Raw genomic sequence first — 17,746 nt, 5'->3', positions numbered from 1 at the left:
GAAAAAAAAAAAGGTAACACGTTGCAAATTAGAGGCCACCATTATTGGCTTCTTTTCACAGATTTTTTATTTTTAAAATTATAATTAAAATTTAAACTTAGATAAAATCATTATTCAAATACTATTTAAAAATTAAATAAGAAGAAAGATGAAAAATTTTCATTTTTAACTTCAAGATAAGATTACTATTATCTATATAATAATAAATATATATAATTTTATTATTATAATATATATATATATATATATATATATATATATATATATATATATATATATATATATATATATATATATATATATATATATATATTTGATATATATATTATCATCTGGGTGGATTCATATTTCGTGTATGAGCATAAGTAGTATTGGACATAATATATAGAAAATTACTTAAGTGGAGTATGATTGGTGAATCAAAGAGAAGGAACGATACACACATTTAAAAGGGAAAGTGAAAAATAATCACAACTGTTGCCAACGATTAATGTTCCCGATCTGAATGCCTCTTCACCGCCATCGCCGACCTCTGTAAGCCAACTCAACGCTTCCACTTTTCAGTTTCTTTCTATTTTTTAATTATTTTATTTTAAATGGTAGGTTGTAACGGAATTACTATTGAGTTGTGGATCTGAGTTTACGAGTTTGAATTTGAGGAGGTCAGTGGAATTGTATCATTAAAGAAGTAGGAAGGATGGTGTTTTGGGAGGGATATGTGAGTGATGAAGCAATGGGAACGTTTGCGCCGATAGTGGTGTATTGGTTGTACGCCGGGTTTTATCAAATGTTGTTGCCGGTGTTTGATAATTACAGGTTGCATACGAAGCAAGAGGAGGACGACAAGAACTCTGTTTCTCTCGCTGTTGTGGTCAAGGGCGTTTTGCTTCAACAGCTCGTTCAAGCTACTGTTGCCCAGGGCCTCTTCTTGGTTAGTTTTAGTTTTACTATGCTATGTTCAATTAATTAATTAATTATTTCTTTCATTTTCGATCTCAAAACGAGCTGAACTAGCCAATACTAGAGTTAGTTGTTACTTAAACGAAACATCTTTTTCATTTTTAAAAGACATTTATTTGGGTTAGCTATGTGTAAGTGTTTTTGTTGTTTACAAATCTTCTATCAAAGTTACTAGTGTACGTTTAGCCCCAAGAGATTCAACCAGTTAAACTAGCAAAATGCAGTACTCATACAGGTTTGTTATTGGGTAGACTAGAGATTGTTTTCTTATTTATGTTTAATATGGTGATTTGTTTGTGCTGGGTATGTGTGTTAATTTGTGGCTTATGCTTCGGTGATCTTCATGATTGTTGGGTCGGGCCGAATCTTATTCTCTGATAATAATGGACGTGATGCCAACAAAAGTTGCCTCATACTGACCATACTGAGTTGTTTGTCCACTTCATCGACATCTCACGCCACCAGTTGCATTCTCCACAATATCATCGAGTACTCTCTTGCATCCAAGTTGGGGCACTTCAATGAAGTTAGTACAGTAGACTTCTACTTGTTGTCTCATCTTGTTCGAGTGTCCTCTATTGATCTAAATCATATTACCTTTAATCTGATGGTCTCCACCCTCAGTCATAACATCCACCATATTCCCTATGCTCCTGTGGTCACTTTGATGCTCCAGGCTGCATACATTTCTCTTGTCGATGAGCCTTATAGCAAGTCTATTAGTGACACTTATTTTGTTGCCAACTCTTGTGCCATGAGCTTTTGTCAGTTGGGAAAGACTTGGTGGGCTTTTAGAATAATCCTTTTCAACTTTTTCTTAATTTTTTTTCAAGGAAATAAATTCATATGCATATTTTCAAAATTTTTTTGAAGTGCATATTTGTTTGTATTTATAAAAATGGGGGAGATTGTTGACTAAAGTAGTCACCATGTTCTTATTTCGAGAATAACAAATTAAAATGTCTCTATGAATATTTGCTAATGTTTTTACTTGAGTATGGACTTAAATTATAAGAAATTCCTTAATGCACTCAAAGGAGGATCACTGTGGAAAAGACAAAGCTTGAATGAAGAATTCTTGAAGATTTAAAGAAAGTTAAGTCTAGGTTGTTCCTCTTGTAATCGTTGAACATCAGTCTTGATAAAATTTTGAGTTATTTCAATTTGGGGCTAAAATGTCACTTTTCAAACCTAAGTGGTTAAACTGTTTTTTACCAAATTTTCAATATACTACCATTTAATCCATTTGAAAAGACCTTCTGCTTACCAAAATTTTTATATTCAAGTGAGTGAAATATTCTTTGAGATTTTCATTTGCTTTTTTGTCTCTTATCAAAACCATCGCTTTACATTTTCATTCATAACACTATAAACTGAGTTGCAGTAAGTTATGAGTTTTCATATCCATTCTCTGAGAGTTTTAGTTATCTCAAATCGTCATAAAGTGAGATTCACTTTTGAGTGTTTAGGCATTCTAGTGAGAGAAAGTAAGTTCTAGTGTTTGTAAAGGTTTAATAGCATCTTGAAAGTTATTTGTAAAGTGAAGAAACGTTTTGCTGGGTTTGACAACCAAGAGATGGTAGAATATTAAAAGGAAGAGAACTTGGAAGAGTGGACGTAGGCTAATTTGGGTTGAACCATTTTATTGTGTTTGCTTTTCTCAACCTTTTAACTCTTTACTTTTGTGTTTATGTTTTTCATTTGTGATTAATCATTTGTTATTAAAAATAGACAAATATCACTAAGAACTTAAATTTATGATTTTGGTGAAAATTGGTCTTCAGAGCTTTAAGAGGGCCTAATTCAACCCCCCTTAGACTATTCAATCCTTTAGTACTCATACTCAGTTTTTTGTTTCCTTTAAATGCTAAGTCATCTGAAAATTGTTAAGTAGAAGATGATAAGGATTATTTTTCTGGTGCCATGTGGCTCATAACAGGAATATGAAAGTTGGAAATACCATAACGTTGTTTGACAGTTTTTAATGACAATGATCTTTTTTTGTGCTGTGGCTGGCTTGGACTCTATATTTTTTTGGTAAGACCTTTCTGATTTTTTACATAATCCTTCTTTCTGACTACTAATGAACTTCTCTTGCGGCTTTTCAACAGTTGACCTCAAACGCAGATGCATCTGGGATCACATCTCAGCCATCCATTCCTGTCCAACTTGTGCAGATTGTCATTGCAATGTTTGTCATGGATACATGGCAGTACTTTGTGCACCGGTATATGCATCAGAACAAATATTTGTACCGCCATGTCCACTCTCAGCATCATAGGCTGGTTGTCCCTTATGCAATTGGTGCCCTTTACAATCACCCACTTGAGGGTCTCCTGCTTGACACCTTTGGTGGAGCCATCTCTTTCCTTCTATCAGGAATGACAGCACGCACAGCTGTGATCTTTTTCTGCTTTGCCGTAATCAAAACTATTGATGATCATTGTGGACTGTGGTTGCCTGGCAACATCTTCCATCTATTCTTTCAGAACAACACTGCATATCATGACGTCCATCATCAGCTCCATGGCACTAAGTACAACTATTCTCAGCCATTCTTCTCCATATGGGATAAACTTCTTGGAACACACATGCCTTACAATCTTGTCAAGCGCCCTGAAGGTGGTTTTGAGGCGAGGTTAAAGAAAGACTAGTTGCAATGTGACAATTTGACTCTTACCATTTCAGGCTTACTTCATATGGGATTTTTTTTTTCCAACCAAGGTCGTGCCATTCTTTAGAAGTTGATTTAGAATTGTTTGTTTGAGGCTTCAAAGCCTAGCGTTCTAGCTGGAGATCATGGATTTATCCAGTTGCTTGATTTTGTTCTCCAATCTCCATGCAGTTGTGATAACTTTGCCGACCAACCATATTAATTGTAATTGTGCTGTTTTGATCTGTTTGCTCTGTAAAATATCTCTTTAATGTCATGTAACATTTGGATCTTCAAGTTTGTTGACATTGGTGCACTGAGTAACCTGAGAAGTATGAGCTCAGCAAACTGGAGGTAGTTTGCAGAATCCAAGAATCCGGGTATTTAATTTAATGATCTGTCCAGCACACTCAAATTGCTATGAATGTGTCCTTTACCTATTATTTTCCATCTTAAATAGAAATTATTTCATTAGAGCTGAGAAAAATTGGTATTAATAGCTGCAATGATGCTGTCGTACTCATTTTTCATAGGAGATGGATTTGAGTTTCAAAAGTTCCAGCCAATAAGAACTCCGTTGAAGCTGGTTAGATCAAACCTCCCCAAAACCAGCATTTTGAGACGTGGATTGGCATAGAGGAATCATGAGAAAACTCTTATCTTTTCTCTTGTGAAGTGCTTGTATAAATGCCAAAATTTTGCTTTTATAAGCATCAAGTTTAAGATACATGCATGAAATAAATCACCAATAATCTTTGCAAGAACAAATACCTCCTTTAAATTTATGAAACCGCACTCGATCCCTCACAATAATTTCGCGATTATAAATCTTGGAGATGAGCTTAATGACTACATGGCAATCCCCACAAATCCTAAGGTTCTTAAACACCTGAATTGAAGCGCCTTCACTAGTGCTGATCAAACCAAAAGCCACAGCCAGTTTCTCACTATGATAACACAAAGCATTCTCTTTCTCTTCTTCCCCTAAATCATGCAACACATAACTAGTTCCAGCCACATATCCATACTCTTTAATTCTGAACCTAATCTCATCCAACTTCCTATAAATCTCCCTCCAACTTCCATGGCTCTTGTCGCCAGTGAAAAACTTATTCATTACACCATCAACTTCAGTGTAGCTAAATCCTGGCACCTTCTTCACATCCCTAGCCCTCATGGCTCTCCTCACGCTTCCCACATCATCCCATCTCTTATGCGAAGCATAAACATTAGATAACAACACAAAATCACCACAATTATCAGACCCCATCTCGACTAGCTTCCTTGATGCTATTTCTGCCATCTCGACATGCCCATATATTTGGCAAGCGCCAAGCAGTGTCTGCCAAAGTACAACATCAGCCACCATTGGCATAGACTTAACCATATCATAAGCCTCTTGTAATCTCCCTGCTCGACCTAGTAAATCAACCACACTCCCATAATGCTTCATATTAGGGCATAAACCATACTCCACCATTGAATTAAACAACCTCACACCATCATCCACCAACCCTGCATGATTGCACGCACACAACACACCCAAGTAGGAGACATCATCTGGCTTCACTCCAACTGAACCCATTTGCTCAAAAAGTTCAAGGGCTTTGGCTCCATCTCCATGAATTGCAAATGCCATTATCATAGTATTCCATGTAACAAGATTCTTCCTACACTTGACATTTTCAAAAACCAAAAACGCCTTATCAACGAACCCACATTTTGCATACATATCAATCACTGCATTACAAACTTGCACATTCATATCAAGCCCCTCATCTCTTATATACTCATATATCTTTTCTCCTTCTCCCAAAGCACCCAGTTGGGAACATGCTGCAAGAGCTCCAAGCACCGTAATCTCATTAGGCCTAAACAAACTCTCCTCTTTCATTATCTTAAACAATTCCAACGCTTCACTCCCCGAATTCCCTTGCCCCATCCCAGATATCAATGCATTCCACGATGCAATATCTCTCACACGCATTTCATCAAACAACTTCTTAGCATCACAAATTAAGCCCAATTTTGCATAAACGTCCAACAACGTAGTGCCCAATAATGCATCAGCTGAAAACCCACAACGCAAAACTTGCGAATGTATCTGCCTTGTCTCGTTACAACCCAAAACACGTGCGCACGCTTGCAGCACAAAGGAGCAAGTGAGGGCGTCTATTTGGACAGAATTAATCAACATTAAGCGAAACCAAGAGATGGCCTTGGTGGGTTCAGCGCAGCGAGCGAGGCCGCGAAGAATGGCGTTGAAGTCGTTGGTAGAAGGCGTGTTGATTTGGCGAAAGATAGTGTGAGCGTGAGAGAGGTCGTTGAGAGGAGGAAGGGCATAGAATTCAATGAGCTTGGAGCGGTAAGGGCAGAATTGGAATTGAAAATGTGCTGTGGTTATGAGATGAGCTTGGAGTTGCTTGATTTGATGAGGACCAACGCATTTCTGCAGCAGAGTGTTGAGGTTGGCGTTGGCCATTCCATAGTATCAAGTGCACGAGGGAGGGTCGTCGAACGACCAACTAATATAACTGCAATTTGTAGTGGGAGAAATGACTATATTACCCTTTTGTTGCTTGTTTGGTTGTCAAGATTTTTTTTTTTAATTGGACATTTGTCAAAATTTAGACATAAATCTTATAATGAAAATAATTTTATGGAGAGACCTTTTTTTATTAAACTTTTACTATTAAAAATATTATTTGGTTGATTTAAAAAAAAAATGAAATTATTTGCATTAACAATGTTTTATTATGAAATTGAATAATTTTGAATTAGATTAATATATAATTATATAAAAACACATAGTGCACATAATGTGAATGTGAGTGTATGTAATCCACAAGATTGTCTGAAGGATAATTTTGTCATTTCATATTGTTGAGGTTAGGTTTGAATGTGGCATGAATTTGTTTAAGTATGAAAATTGAATTTTTGAACTCATGAATGGTTATGCATGAAGAGTGTTACGCTCATCTATTTGATGCTACATTGATAAACGAATAATATATACGTATGATAATTTAAAAAGATGCATGATCGTTTGTGATGAGTGTATACTTATGCATGTAGTTACAAATTGAAATTTATATAAGACATATTATTGCACGATTTTAGACCACTTTCTCATAACCTTTGTTTTTGGTGTTTATCCAAAAATATTAAGAGAGAGTGTATGTTGGTGCAACAGAAGATTTTTAGTGAGTTAATGTGTTTCTGGTAATGTCAAACCTTAATTTCAACATCAAATCAACAAATATGAATCACAAGTATGAAACTTATGTTTTTGCATGTGTGGTATTCTTAATGGAGATTTAAAAATTGAAACATTAGATATCATGGAAATGGAATGATATCTGTAATATTGTGCATGAGATAGAGTTTTGATGGCAATATTATGATCAATTAAATTATGTGTACACATATTGAGTACACAAAATGAGTATACAAATTATGTATTATTATGTAATTGAATGATTTTAAATTAAGGATAAAATAACACCTAATCGCATGACGACATATAATCTATGTACTTATTTTGTGTACTTAAAATGTATACATGTAGCATTGCTCTATTATGATATATCACTATAAAGCTATGCATGTTTGAAAGGGAGAGTTGCACCAATTTATTCCTTACGTTGCCAGTGAAATGTTTCATATACACACTTGTGGTAGGGATCATTTAAGGACATTCGTGATGTTTGAAATCAAGAATAGGCATTCAAATGATATTGTAAGTAGAGTACTAGTCATCTAGGACGATAGTATAAATTGAGTTAGGACATTTGGAATGTCGTAGAATAGTCTGGATAAACATCTAGGATGTTGGTAAACATTCATTAGTAGACCTCATATATATTAAGAACACAATATGATAATGGAATTCCAGTTTGAGTTATGTACTTAATGTGGTGCCCCAATAAGTCACTTACTTACTAAGTGTTTTTATACTCGTGTATTCCTTTTGTTTTGTTTTATAGGTAGATGAGGTCAATAGTAAGGTATGTAGGGGAGCTAGCGCATCAACGTGAGGTGAGTTGCATGAGAATAGGACTTTGTTTGATTTTTAATTTATGTATTATTATCTGTTCATGAGACTATGCATTTATGTTTAAGACTTTATGGCAGTTTGTTTATAATTAAACATGCTTATTAAGTATTGTATGGATTGAGTTGCTTTTGTTTTGGGTTGGGATTGTTTTGTTTGATGATTGAATGAATTTATTTAGTTTGATATTTTACACTTTTTCACACATATATCAAGTTAAGTTTATCATACCTATAAGTATGTTATATTTTCGTTATATGAGTATTAAGAAAAGTTAAAAGTAATACGTTTCTTCAGGTTTATAGTCCTTTTAAAAGTATGTACCTGGAAAAAGGGTATTATAGTAAATTTTTAATACAAAAATATTTTAATAATTTTACATACTTGAGTATATGAATTAAGTGGTTCATTATGCATGTTTTGACTAAATGAGTAGTGCCTCTATCGAAGGGAAAGACCTCTAATGTGAGGTGTTATAGTCATAGTTGAGAAGATGGAGAAAATTTTTCTTGGATTCTTTTATCACAATAAATTGGGAAGATTGTGATTGACATTTATCATGCCAATTTTGATGGAATGTATTTATTTTTTCAAAGTTTAACTAATCCTTTCTCAAGGGATACTTGTTGGCTAGCTTTCTTTTGTAGCACTAGAATTTAACTAGAATTTCTCACAAATTTCTTGGCAGGATTTTTCTAACACTTCAAAATCCACTACATTGGTGGTTGAATTATCTCCATGCTTTGAGTTAGGGGTTGAACTTTTTAACATGTTTTTAATTCAAGTCAGTTCTAGGTACAAACCAAACTTTTTCTTGAATTAACCACCTCAATTATTGGTAGGAACAAACCATAAGAAATTCTAGTTTTGGTAGTTGCTTTTAAAAATTGGTTGGTTCTATTTTTGATTCCCAATATTTTTAATGAACACTCGAACATACTTTCTTGAAAGCTATTTGTATTGTGAAGAACAATTTGGTTTGAATTTTGACAACCAAGGGTTAGTGAATGTTTGATTTTCTTCTCCCTTAACTTTTACTTTATATGATATATTTATGTGATCACTTGACGTTTATATAGAAGTGTATTAAAATTGGTAGAATCTCACTACGTTGCATAAATAGTTTTGGTTATTCAAAACAATGTTAATAGTCTAAAAACCCGATTCAACCCTCCTTTGTAGGCCATTTAATCCATCTTGTACCAACAAAGATAAGTGTTTTTTTTGGGAATCACAAATACAGTTATTACATGGAGCATTGCAAAATTAGGAGCCTCGATGTTGATGAATCACAACATACAAATAAAGTAGACGAGGAAAATCACAAAGCTATTGCAAAATTGAGTGAACATATTCAACAATTTTACAATTGAATGCATATCAATGACTACCTTAATCATCCAAGTGAGCAACTAAGTCATGTATGCTTTAACTTAAAAACTTATTGCTTCAATTAGATGATGATAATTCAAAAATACAAATTTTATGCTAAAAGGCTCTAAATTTCCGTGAAATGTTAGAGATATTTTGACTTCACTTAAAAATTTCCGTAACAATTCTAAAAAATTATACATATTCACTTTAAATATATAAATAAATATAAATTTATATATGTCATTATGTGAAATTTATTTTTATTTATAATTGGGCCAAATTGGGACATTATTTTTTCTTGATTTAATAAAATTTATTCCTATAAGTGAAATAATAATATTTGGAATACATTTTAGTTATGGTTATTTATTATCAATTAATGAAACTCTAATATCTAATATATTTTGAAAATGGTACATGCATTATTTACATAAGTAATTACTAAAACTCAAAGAGTGGATTTGCTATTTACACATAACACGATTCTACCCATCCTCTATATAATAATGTTATATGTATCCACTAATAAAATAAATGTATAAATAATATATTATTATATAATTAATTATTTTTTAATTAATAATAAAATAATATATAATCACGTAAAGATATATTATCTGTGTATCTATTTTGTATACTTAAAGTGTACACATACAATTTTATTATAATTAGGTTTAGATATGATCCAAACTGACCTAGTCTCAAAAGTTAGCTTGATTCGATTCTATTTAGTTTGAATTTGAGCCAAATCCAAACCAAAAGATTTGGTTTGTTTTTTAAATTGAACCAAACTCAAGCGAGGAAGTGTTCAATTTGAATTCATAGTTCGAATTAGTAGTTTAAATTTGTGGTTTGATTTGACTCAAATTTATGACTCAAATCAGTTCTAATTCATAGTTTGAATTGGTGGTTTGAATTCATGACTTAATTTGATTTGAATTTATGATTTAAATCAATAATTTTGAATATTATTTTGGTAAAATAATATTATTTTATTAATAAATCATGAATTTAAGCCAAGAATCTAACTCTTAAATTTGAATAATGAATTCAAATCGAATCAAACTATGAATTCGAACTATTGATTAGAGCTACGAAATTGAGTCGAACTCGAACTAAATCAAAGTAACCTATTTTTTATTTAAGCTAAACTCGAGCTATACTATTTTCTATTCAAATTGAACGCAAACCAATGGATATTCAGATTCGATCCGGTTTGTATCCACAATAATTAGATAACATTAGATGTACAAAACATAAAGGCTCCATTAATCACAATTTTTATAATAAACAACTTTAAAATTTTACTTTAATAAAATCCATTTTAAAAAGCAAGCTGCCCCATTCATATATTGGGCCTGAAAACATTTAAAGTACCTTCATTATTATTATTTTATTTTCATTATCTTGATAAAAAAAATTTTAATTTTTAATTTTTTTTAAAATTTAGGCATAATATTTTTTATAACTAAAAAAAGAAAAAATCTATTATTCATAAAAATATAGATAATTTTATGGGTTTATTATTATTATTATTATTATTATTTTTGAAATATTTTAGGATTTAAGATTTAATAATGTGATAAATAAAAATGTTAAATTGGTTTAAAAAAAAAAAAAGAATATGTTTTTATTTGCCAGCATAACTTGGCATAGGAGCCAGCCATAGCATAGCCTAGAAGAGGAAAGAATCATCTAGACTCAGGCACCTGGTAGACTCATCTTTTCACCAAGCCTAGCATAACATTGCCTTATAAATATTCCAAGTCCAACTCATCAACCACACTCGCTTCAAACTCTCTCAATTTTCTTTCATCAATCGCAAGCCATGAGGTATTTTTCTTCTCGCTTCTCAACCTTTACTCTGTTTGGTTCCTGAGAAAACGACGATTCCAAAAATTTTAAGCTGTTGTGCTTGTACTAGACTCAACCTTTTTCGGTTTTTGTTTTGTTTTATTTTTGGTTCTTTCTCGTCAGCGAAAGCATGAGTGTTAGGGTTTGATATTTCTGAGAATGCTGAAATGTCTTTTATTTTTATATTTGGCTTTGCTTTATTGCTTTTGAGCCTCTTTTTGGTCACTGAGAATATAAGTTGACGGATTTCTATTCTGTTACTTTTGTTTTGGCTGGACTTTTTTAAAATGAAAGATTATCGTGGCCTGAGTTGTTAGAAATGGAGACAGCTCTGTAGTGGTATCTTTTGATTAACGTTTCCAAATTTAGTTGCTTATGTTTCATTTAACTTGCTTTCAGTGGCAATGTGTTTTTGTATGCGTAAGTTTGACATATTGCTTCACTTGCTTGAATGGTTTAGTGTGTTTAATTTCTGATGTATTTGCCTATAGGGCATTGAGTTAGTGTTCCGGCCGGGTCTTACTTTTGAAGAATGTTAATGTATTATCTTAATTTACATGCTACACATTTACCAGGCCAAGACCATAGATAAATTTGGTAACTAGTGTAGGATGAATTGCCATTATACTCTTTGGGTAGGAGGAGGGTTTGCTACCTGTAAAATCATTGTACTGGTAACTCTTTTTCATGATATGAATGCCACATTTGAAAAATGAAAGAAGATATTTTTCAAGGGTTACTTCATTTTGGTACAAGTTTTATGTTACATATTACAAGGTGTGCTTGTGCAATGGTTGTAATCCTATGCCAAGAGTTCTCTAGAGGCCCCAACTATTTGGTAAATGGGTCATTATGAAGTAAAATTCACTATGATATACTTGACTTTAGAAGTCTCTTTGAGAGTGATTTCAGGTGGATGTGGCCATGTTTACTACCAAGCTGTGAGATAGGGGACTTTGTTGTTTTCTCTAAGTTTCTTGGATTTGAACTTCATAAGTTTTCTTTTGCATGTTATAGGAAATATTATCTGTTGTGTTTATATTTGCATTTTCAATTTTGCATGCATACATTGAATAGATGCTCATTTATCCTGTAGATTGTTTCATCAGGACTTTATTCCTTTCATGCCTGTTACTATAGGTTGTTCTGGACTGTCATGCATATTCCCCATTGACTGATATACCTAATTTGGCAATTTCACCAACCTTCTTTACATGTGGATTTTCATCTGGATTGTATTTGTTATGTTTTATATTCAAGTGTAATGGTGAATCAAGAGTTAAAAACTTGAAATGTTGGGATTTTACAAGTTTGTAGAAGTCAGTGGAATCAGAAAGCTAAATTTGTATGACAAGCATTTATGTTGGTAACCTTTTATGGAGAATCAGGGTTTTTGGTTTGCAGTCTGTGGTTCCTCTTTATGGTTGTTTGGGTGCAAAAAGATGTGAGGTGACTTGGATAGCTTCTCTTCAACTTAAAGTACATGATTCATTGATGCTTATTGCACCATCCATAATGTTATTAACTGAACAACAGTACAGTCCAGATTTGATGGGTAAACATTGCTGAGAAATAAAAACTAACAATTTCAAGATGTCTTATTTAAACTGAGGTTGTAGTTAGCAATTTTGAAGTTGTATTTTCTAGTGGCATCACAATGCTAATTTTGGATTATAGCTAATAAATTTATTTAAATTTACTACTTTTTGTTCTGACTTACTTTCTGAATATTCCAGCCGACACCCTACAGTAAAATGGGCCCAGAGGTCTGATAAAGTCTTCATAACCATTGACTTGCCAGATGCCCAGGATGTGAAACTAAAACTGGAGCCTGAAGGGAAACTTTTCTTTTCTGCTACCAGTGGAGCAGATAAGATACCCTATGAGGTTGACCTTGACCTGTTCAACAATGTTGATGTTAATGTAGGTAACTGACAGTAATTTTATAGACATAGCCCACTACTTATATAATATATTTCTCAAATTTAAATCTTGATTATTGCATTTGCAGGAGAGCAAGGCTAGTGTTGGCCTGAGAAATATCTGTTATCTTGTCAAGAAGGCAGAGAACAAATGGTGGAGCAGATTGCTAAAACAGGGGGGGAAACCTCCTGTGTTTCTGAAAGTTGATTGGGATAAGTGGGTTGATGAAGATGAGGAAACGGATGGAAAACGTGAGTCCACTATTTTCCATTTATCCTAGACAATCATCGAATACAATCAGTAATGGGTCTATCTATGGCTAACTTATTTCTTATTCATTTGCAGCTGGAGCTGATATGGACTTTGGTGATTTCGACTTTTCGGTAATGGGCAATACACTTTGGACATAAATTTTATTACGTTACAAACCACTAAAAACTCATACATATCCAATTTTCTTGGTTGCTTGGTTTCAGAAAATGAACATGGGTGGCACTGATTTTGATGCTGCTGGTGACGATGGTGAGTTTTGTCCATCTGTCCAACATCACTTTGGGCACCACCATTCTTCTTCTTCTTCTTTTTTTTTTCTTTTTTTTTTTTTCCGAAATTGAGCCATTCAATATCACTTTGGACCCTTTTTTTTAAAATAAAAATTAAGGCATTAATACCATTGTGGACATCAATTATATTGGAATTCAGTATCATTTTGTGCGTAGGTTTAAGGCATGCCTAAACTTCTCCTTTGAATGTTGTGATGCAGAAAATGATGACAGCGACACAGAAGATGAGAATGTGGAGGAAGCATTATCGGCCAACACCAAGGAAAAAACATCAGCTGCTATTGAGACTGATGATAAAAGAGCTTGAAGCTTTGAATTTGGGTGTGCTGTCAACTTTTAGGATTTTTATCTACATCTTATGTTTGGACAAAACGAATTTATTATAAAAATTGCTTCTATGGCTGTCTAATCCTTCCTATTTTTCTGTTTCACTGAAAATATTTGCTCCTCACTTTGGTAATTTTGAATTAATGATAATGTAATATTCAATGACATGATAATATATCATATGTGTATCTATTTATGTGTTCAAAACTGTGTACATATAGCATCGCTCTAAATTGAATATTTGAAACTCTTTATGATTTGTATATGTGAGTTGGATAATGATGTAAAATCAGGGATATCTTATCCACAGAACGAAAATCATTTTGATGATCTTGAAGGTGTAAAATAAGCTGATACAAGAAATCGATTCTTAACATATTCTTCACACGACTTTAGTTGATGACAAGAGTAAACTCAAAACGTGTAACAGGGAATTGGATCTATCTCTGTAATGAGAGAGTCTCTGGAATTAGAAACCTCCAACATATCCAAAAATGAGACAAAAACAGATTTAAGAAAATTCTTTTTCATGCACCAAATGTAGCTAAACCAACTGTTTGGAAGTTTCATCACCACTTCAGACGGCGGCCGTAGGGTACATACCATCTCCTTTGTCTTCCCAAAATAGACCTGCAATATGTGTAGCAGATGATTTATAAAGCTGATTGTCATTTAAAATGTGAAAATTTTGAACTAAAGTAAACAATCTAACCTGATCCAGTGAGTTCCTCAGCTTACCCTCCATTTCTTCCATCATCTTTCCCATGTTACAAAGATGACCCTCAGCGATTGGGAAACTCATATTCATCTATGAACAGAAGAAAGTAAGCAAACTTGGTTCAGACAAACTAAAAATGTAATACCAAATCTTTCTGCAGTAGAAAATTTTGGTAGGCTAATCGATAGTACATTAAACTGCAGTCTTGTGGTGGACTTTTCCTCTTTTTTTTTTGGTTAATGAGAAACTCACTTGAGTTGGACTGCCCTTTCAAGACGAAACCAACCACACTGAGTAAATCAAACATCAGATCTAATGAATAATCTCATAATCACTGAAACAAATAAGTTAAAAGATTGAACTTAAAAAATTATTGGAAGAGATTTGAATCCATGTCCTCTTATGATCTTATCTCTTTTATCACTTAAGCTATCCCTTGGAGGCTCTTATGGTGAACTTTCCTCATAATTTAACTCAATTATTTTAAACCACAATTCAGCATTCAACCATGCTCAGGTTCAGTTTGGTTTTCAGAAAGAAAAACGGAAATATTAGGAATTTCTAAACATTTTTGAAAAATTATGACAACGGTTATCGGTATTCAGAGGACAATTCAGAATATATTAATGCTTCTATAGAAAAGCCCTTTCTGACTCAGTAACAATCTCATCCATGGGATCATCAACAATTTAAAGGTCTTACTTAGTTGTATATAAAACTACAATTAAACTGGAATTTTGCAACAGCAAAGCTAAAGCAACCTTGCAAACCATGATTCTGAACTTTGAAAAAAAGTCTCGAAACAAAGCAATAGAAACAGCCCACTCTTGAAAGCGGGCATAAACAAAGTATGGGACCGGGGCAAGAGTTTCTGGACAATCAGTCGATGTCAACGTGTATATATATATGCCATAAATATCATCAGTCATATATATATATTAGTCATAAGTTACTTGCTCTAGGTGCAGCAAACTTGTTTGTCAACACACATTTCCTTGCCTATGATAGAACCAGACAACAATTATGGAAAACTACCAGAAAACAATTCAAGTATTGATGCCAGCTAGCATATATACAGAATTTATCACCTCCATCAACCAGTATACCAAAAAATTAGTTCTCAGTTATCTCTTAAAGAAATGTTTTAATTAGTGAAGATTACTTAACTTGCAACAACTCTAATGATTGGTTACCCGTCGTCTAATTGATCCAGACAAACTGAATGTGCCTAATGATTCATCATCTGTAGTTAAAGAGAGCATGATGGTACTGGTTAAACAATAATGGATTGTTCCTTCCTCCTCTGGCCCACCTAAATGAAATACAAAAAAAAATAAAAAGTTCATTCTAAGGGAATAAATGACGAGCACACTTGAATACTAACAGGTCAGGGGCTACGTCATGTCTAGCTCCAGTACTCACCTCTATTACATGTATGGCATCCCATGCTCCCTCCTCCAAAAATGATTTTCAATAGAGACATAAATGATTAGAAAAACAAGAGTCAATTTAGTGACCAAAAATGTGACCATACTGTAGAATGAGTAAGAGAAATGCTAATAACACTCTCTTCTTCATCTCTTTCTCACTCATTCTATTCTTGACATGTACACAAGAAACAAAGGAGAAAAATATTATCAACTTCTCACTCACTTTATTTCTTCTATATGTGTCAAGATGAGAGAGAAAGAGAGTGAGAAAATACATGAAGTAACATTATGCTGAGTAGTTGACATGTTTTATCATCACAGCCAAGAAACAAAAAATGCTTTGAAATACCTTAGTTAGCCCATCAGACATGTTACTGCGAAGTCTGGTTACAGGAATAAATATTTGTATATAAGAATGGTATACATCTCAACTTGTATCCCAAATTTCTCATCCCAAGTGATATGTTAACTTACGTGACAATAACATGTAAATCATAAATTGAAGTAAGATGGAAATACTGTTTAAAATGGCACATCAATTGGAACAAAAAATTTGACACCCAAGGTTGCATAAAATGTTTATATATATACATATATTTTTTTTTTCATCACAGTATTAGCATAGAACCTTAATTCAGTGATCAGCAAAGAAATGTGCTCGGGACTGCCTCATTTAAATGAGCCAAAGATGCATTCCCATAGTCATAATCAGTGAACCCACTAATCCACTGATAAATTCCTAACAGATGATGAACATAATCACCATTTCAATCCACAGTATAAAAAGCTTTACCCACAACAAAGTCAGAAGCATACATGAAAGAGAATTATACTTATAAGAATCAGCATCTCTGTTGTATTCACATAAAATAAACGCTTTCCCAGAATCCACATCATGTAAAATCTGTCGTCAGCATAAATAAGAATAATAATAATGCAAAATAATAATCATTCTCTCATGGGATTGTAATGTCAAATTTGAAGTGATAACATTGAGGATTATTATAGTTAAGAATTTAAGCGGCATCAAAAGAAAGAGAGGCAGAAAAGAAACCTGAAGAGGCTGATCGACTTGACAGAGGAGATAGGAGGAGTGGTGAGGTAAGAGGGTAAGAAGAGCAGAGAGAGCGGTTTCTATGTGCTTTGGCGGCATTCTTCTCATTAAATCCAATGCGCCCTCCATTTCTCTGATGATGAAGAATCTGTGAGTTGCCCTGTACCTATGGCTTCATTTATAAATGGCCTAACTAACAGAAGAGAAAGGATGTGGTGGAACATCTACCGAATTTAATGGGTTATTGTGTTGTGTTGATAATTTCTGGTGCATGTTATGCCAATCTCATTGAAAAGCAAGAACATGAGTTGATTTTAAGGCGCTTAGAATGAATTTGCCAAACAGTTTTAGCCAAAAGCCTTATTCCGATCCAAAGTTCTACCCGACTTTCAAAATTCAAATACACATTTATAACCCAAATTCTGTTAAAAAATAATTATTTAATTAAAAAATTAAAAACTCTAAAATTTTATCACATTTTCCTCTCTCAATTTAAAATCAATCATTTTCCCCATCCAAAGTTTGAAAAATAATAATTCTCTCTCTTCCAAGGTTTTTTCTCCTTTTTGGTGACTGATTTCTTTTTGGACATTGACCAACCTAAAAGATACCGATTGCTAGAGAGAAGAAGAGAAAATCTTTGAGAGAAAATTGTTACTTTTCAAACTTTGAAGGAAAATTGAGGGTGAGAATGTGAGATTTTAAAATTGAGAAGGAAAAATGATAGAAGTTTAGTTTTTAATTTTTTTTTTATTAAATAATAATTTTATTCTATTTTTAATTGAGATTTTTAATAGAATTTAAGTCATAAATACGTGTAAATTTTTTGAAATTAG

General features: G+C 33.1%; 4 protein-coding genes across 11 annotated transcripts; 2 read left to right on the top strand and 2 right to left on the bottom strand.

Moving 5' to 3' along the window:
- The first annotated feature begins 362 nt into the window (after positions 1–362).
- LOC123229785 (very-long-chain aldehyde decarbonylase GL1-9-like) lies at positions 363–3,858 on the top strand. The gene is made up of 3 exons (XM_044655730.1): positions 363–534; positions 604–931; positions 3,072–3,858. The coding sequence occupies exons 2-3, from the start codon at positions 698–700 to the stop codon at positions 3,612–3,614; spliced, it is 777 nt and encodes a 258-aa protein (XP_044511665.1). The 5' UTR covers positions 363–534; positions 604–697; the 3' UTR covers positions 3,615–3,858.
- Positions 3,859–4,154: 296 nt separating this feature from the next.
- On the bottom strand, positions 4,155–6,115 carry LOC123229784 (pentatricopeptide repeat-containing protein At1g34160). The gene has a single exon (XM_044655729.1). The coding sequence runs from the start codon at positions 6,093–6,095 to the stop codon at positions 4,356–4,358; it is 1,740 nt and encodes a 579-aa protein (XP_044511664.1). The 5' UTR covers positions 6,096–6,115; the 3' UTR covers positions 4,155–4,355.
- Positions 6,116–10,716: 4,601 nt separating this feature from the next.
- LOC123229992 (co-chaperone protein p23-1-like) lies at positions 10,717–13,915 on the top strand. Its single transcript, XM_044656074.1, has 6 exons — positions 10,717–10,874; positions 12,632–12,818; positions 12,907–13,069; positions 13,164–13,201; positions 13,295–13,340; positions 13,582–13,915. The coding sequence occupies exons 1-6, from the start codon at positions 10,870–10,872 to the stop codon at positions 13,686–13,688; spliced, it is 546 nt and encodes a 181-aa protein (XP_044512009.1). The 5' UTR covers positions 10,717–10,869; the 3' UTR covers positions 13,689–13,915.
- A 96-nt stretch (positions 13,916–14,011) lies between these two features.
- LOC123229993 (probable F-actin-capping protein subunit beta) lies at positions 14,012–17,279 on the bottom strand. Of its 8 annotated transcripts, XR_006504996.1 has the most exons (5): positions 15,849–17,279; positions 15,594–15,738; positions 14,618–14,716; positions 14,421–14,516; positions 14,012–14,338 (listed from the first exon to the last, which is right to left on the bottom strand). XR_006504996.1 is itself a non-coding variant. In XM_044656075.1 (3 exons), the coding sequence occupies exons 1-3, from the start codon at positions 17,037–17,039 to the stop codon at positions 14,123–14,125; spliced, it is 441 nt and encodes a 146-aa protein (XP_044512010.1). In that variant the 5' UTR covers positions 17,040–17,279; the 3' UTR covers positions 14,012–14,122. The 8 variants fall into 8 exon arrangements, 1 of the variants encoding a protein (XP_044512010.1); XR_006504992.1 differs by having other exon boundaries at positions 14,618–15,738; XR_006504994.1 differs by having other exon boundaries at positions 14,421–14,716.
- Positions 17,280–17,746: the final 467 nt, after the last annotated feature.

This window comes from Mangifera indica, chromosome 11 (assembly GCF_011075055.1).
Source record: "Mangifera indica cultivar Alphonso chromosome 11, CATAS_Mindica_2.1, whole genome shotgun sequence".
Lineage (NCBI taxonomy): Eukaryota > Viridiplantae > Streptophyta > Magnoliopsida > Sapindales > Anacardiaceae > Mangifera > Mangifera indica.
This window is presented reverse-complemented; position numbering and strand designations above follow the sequence as displayed.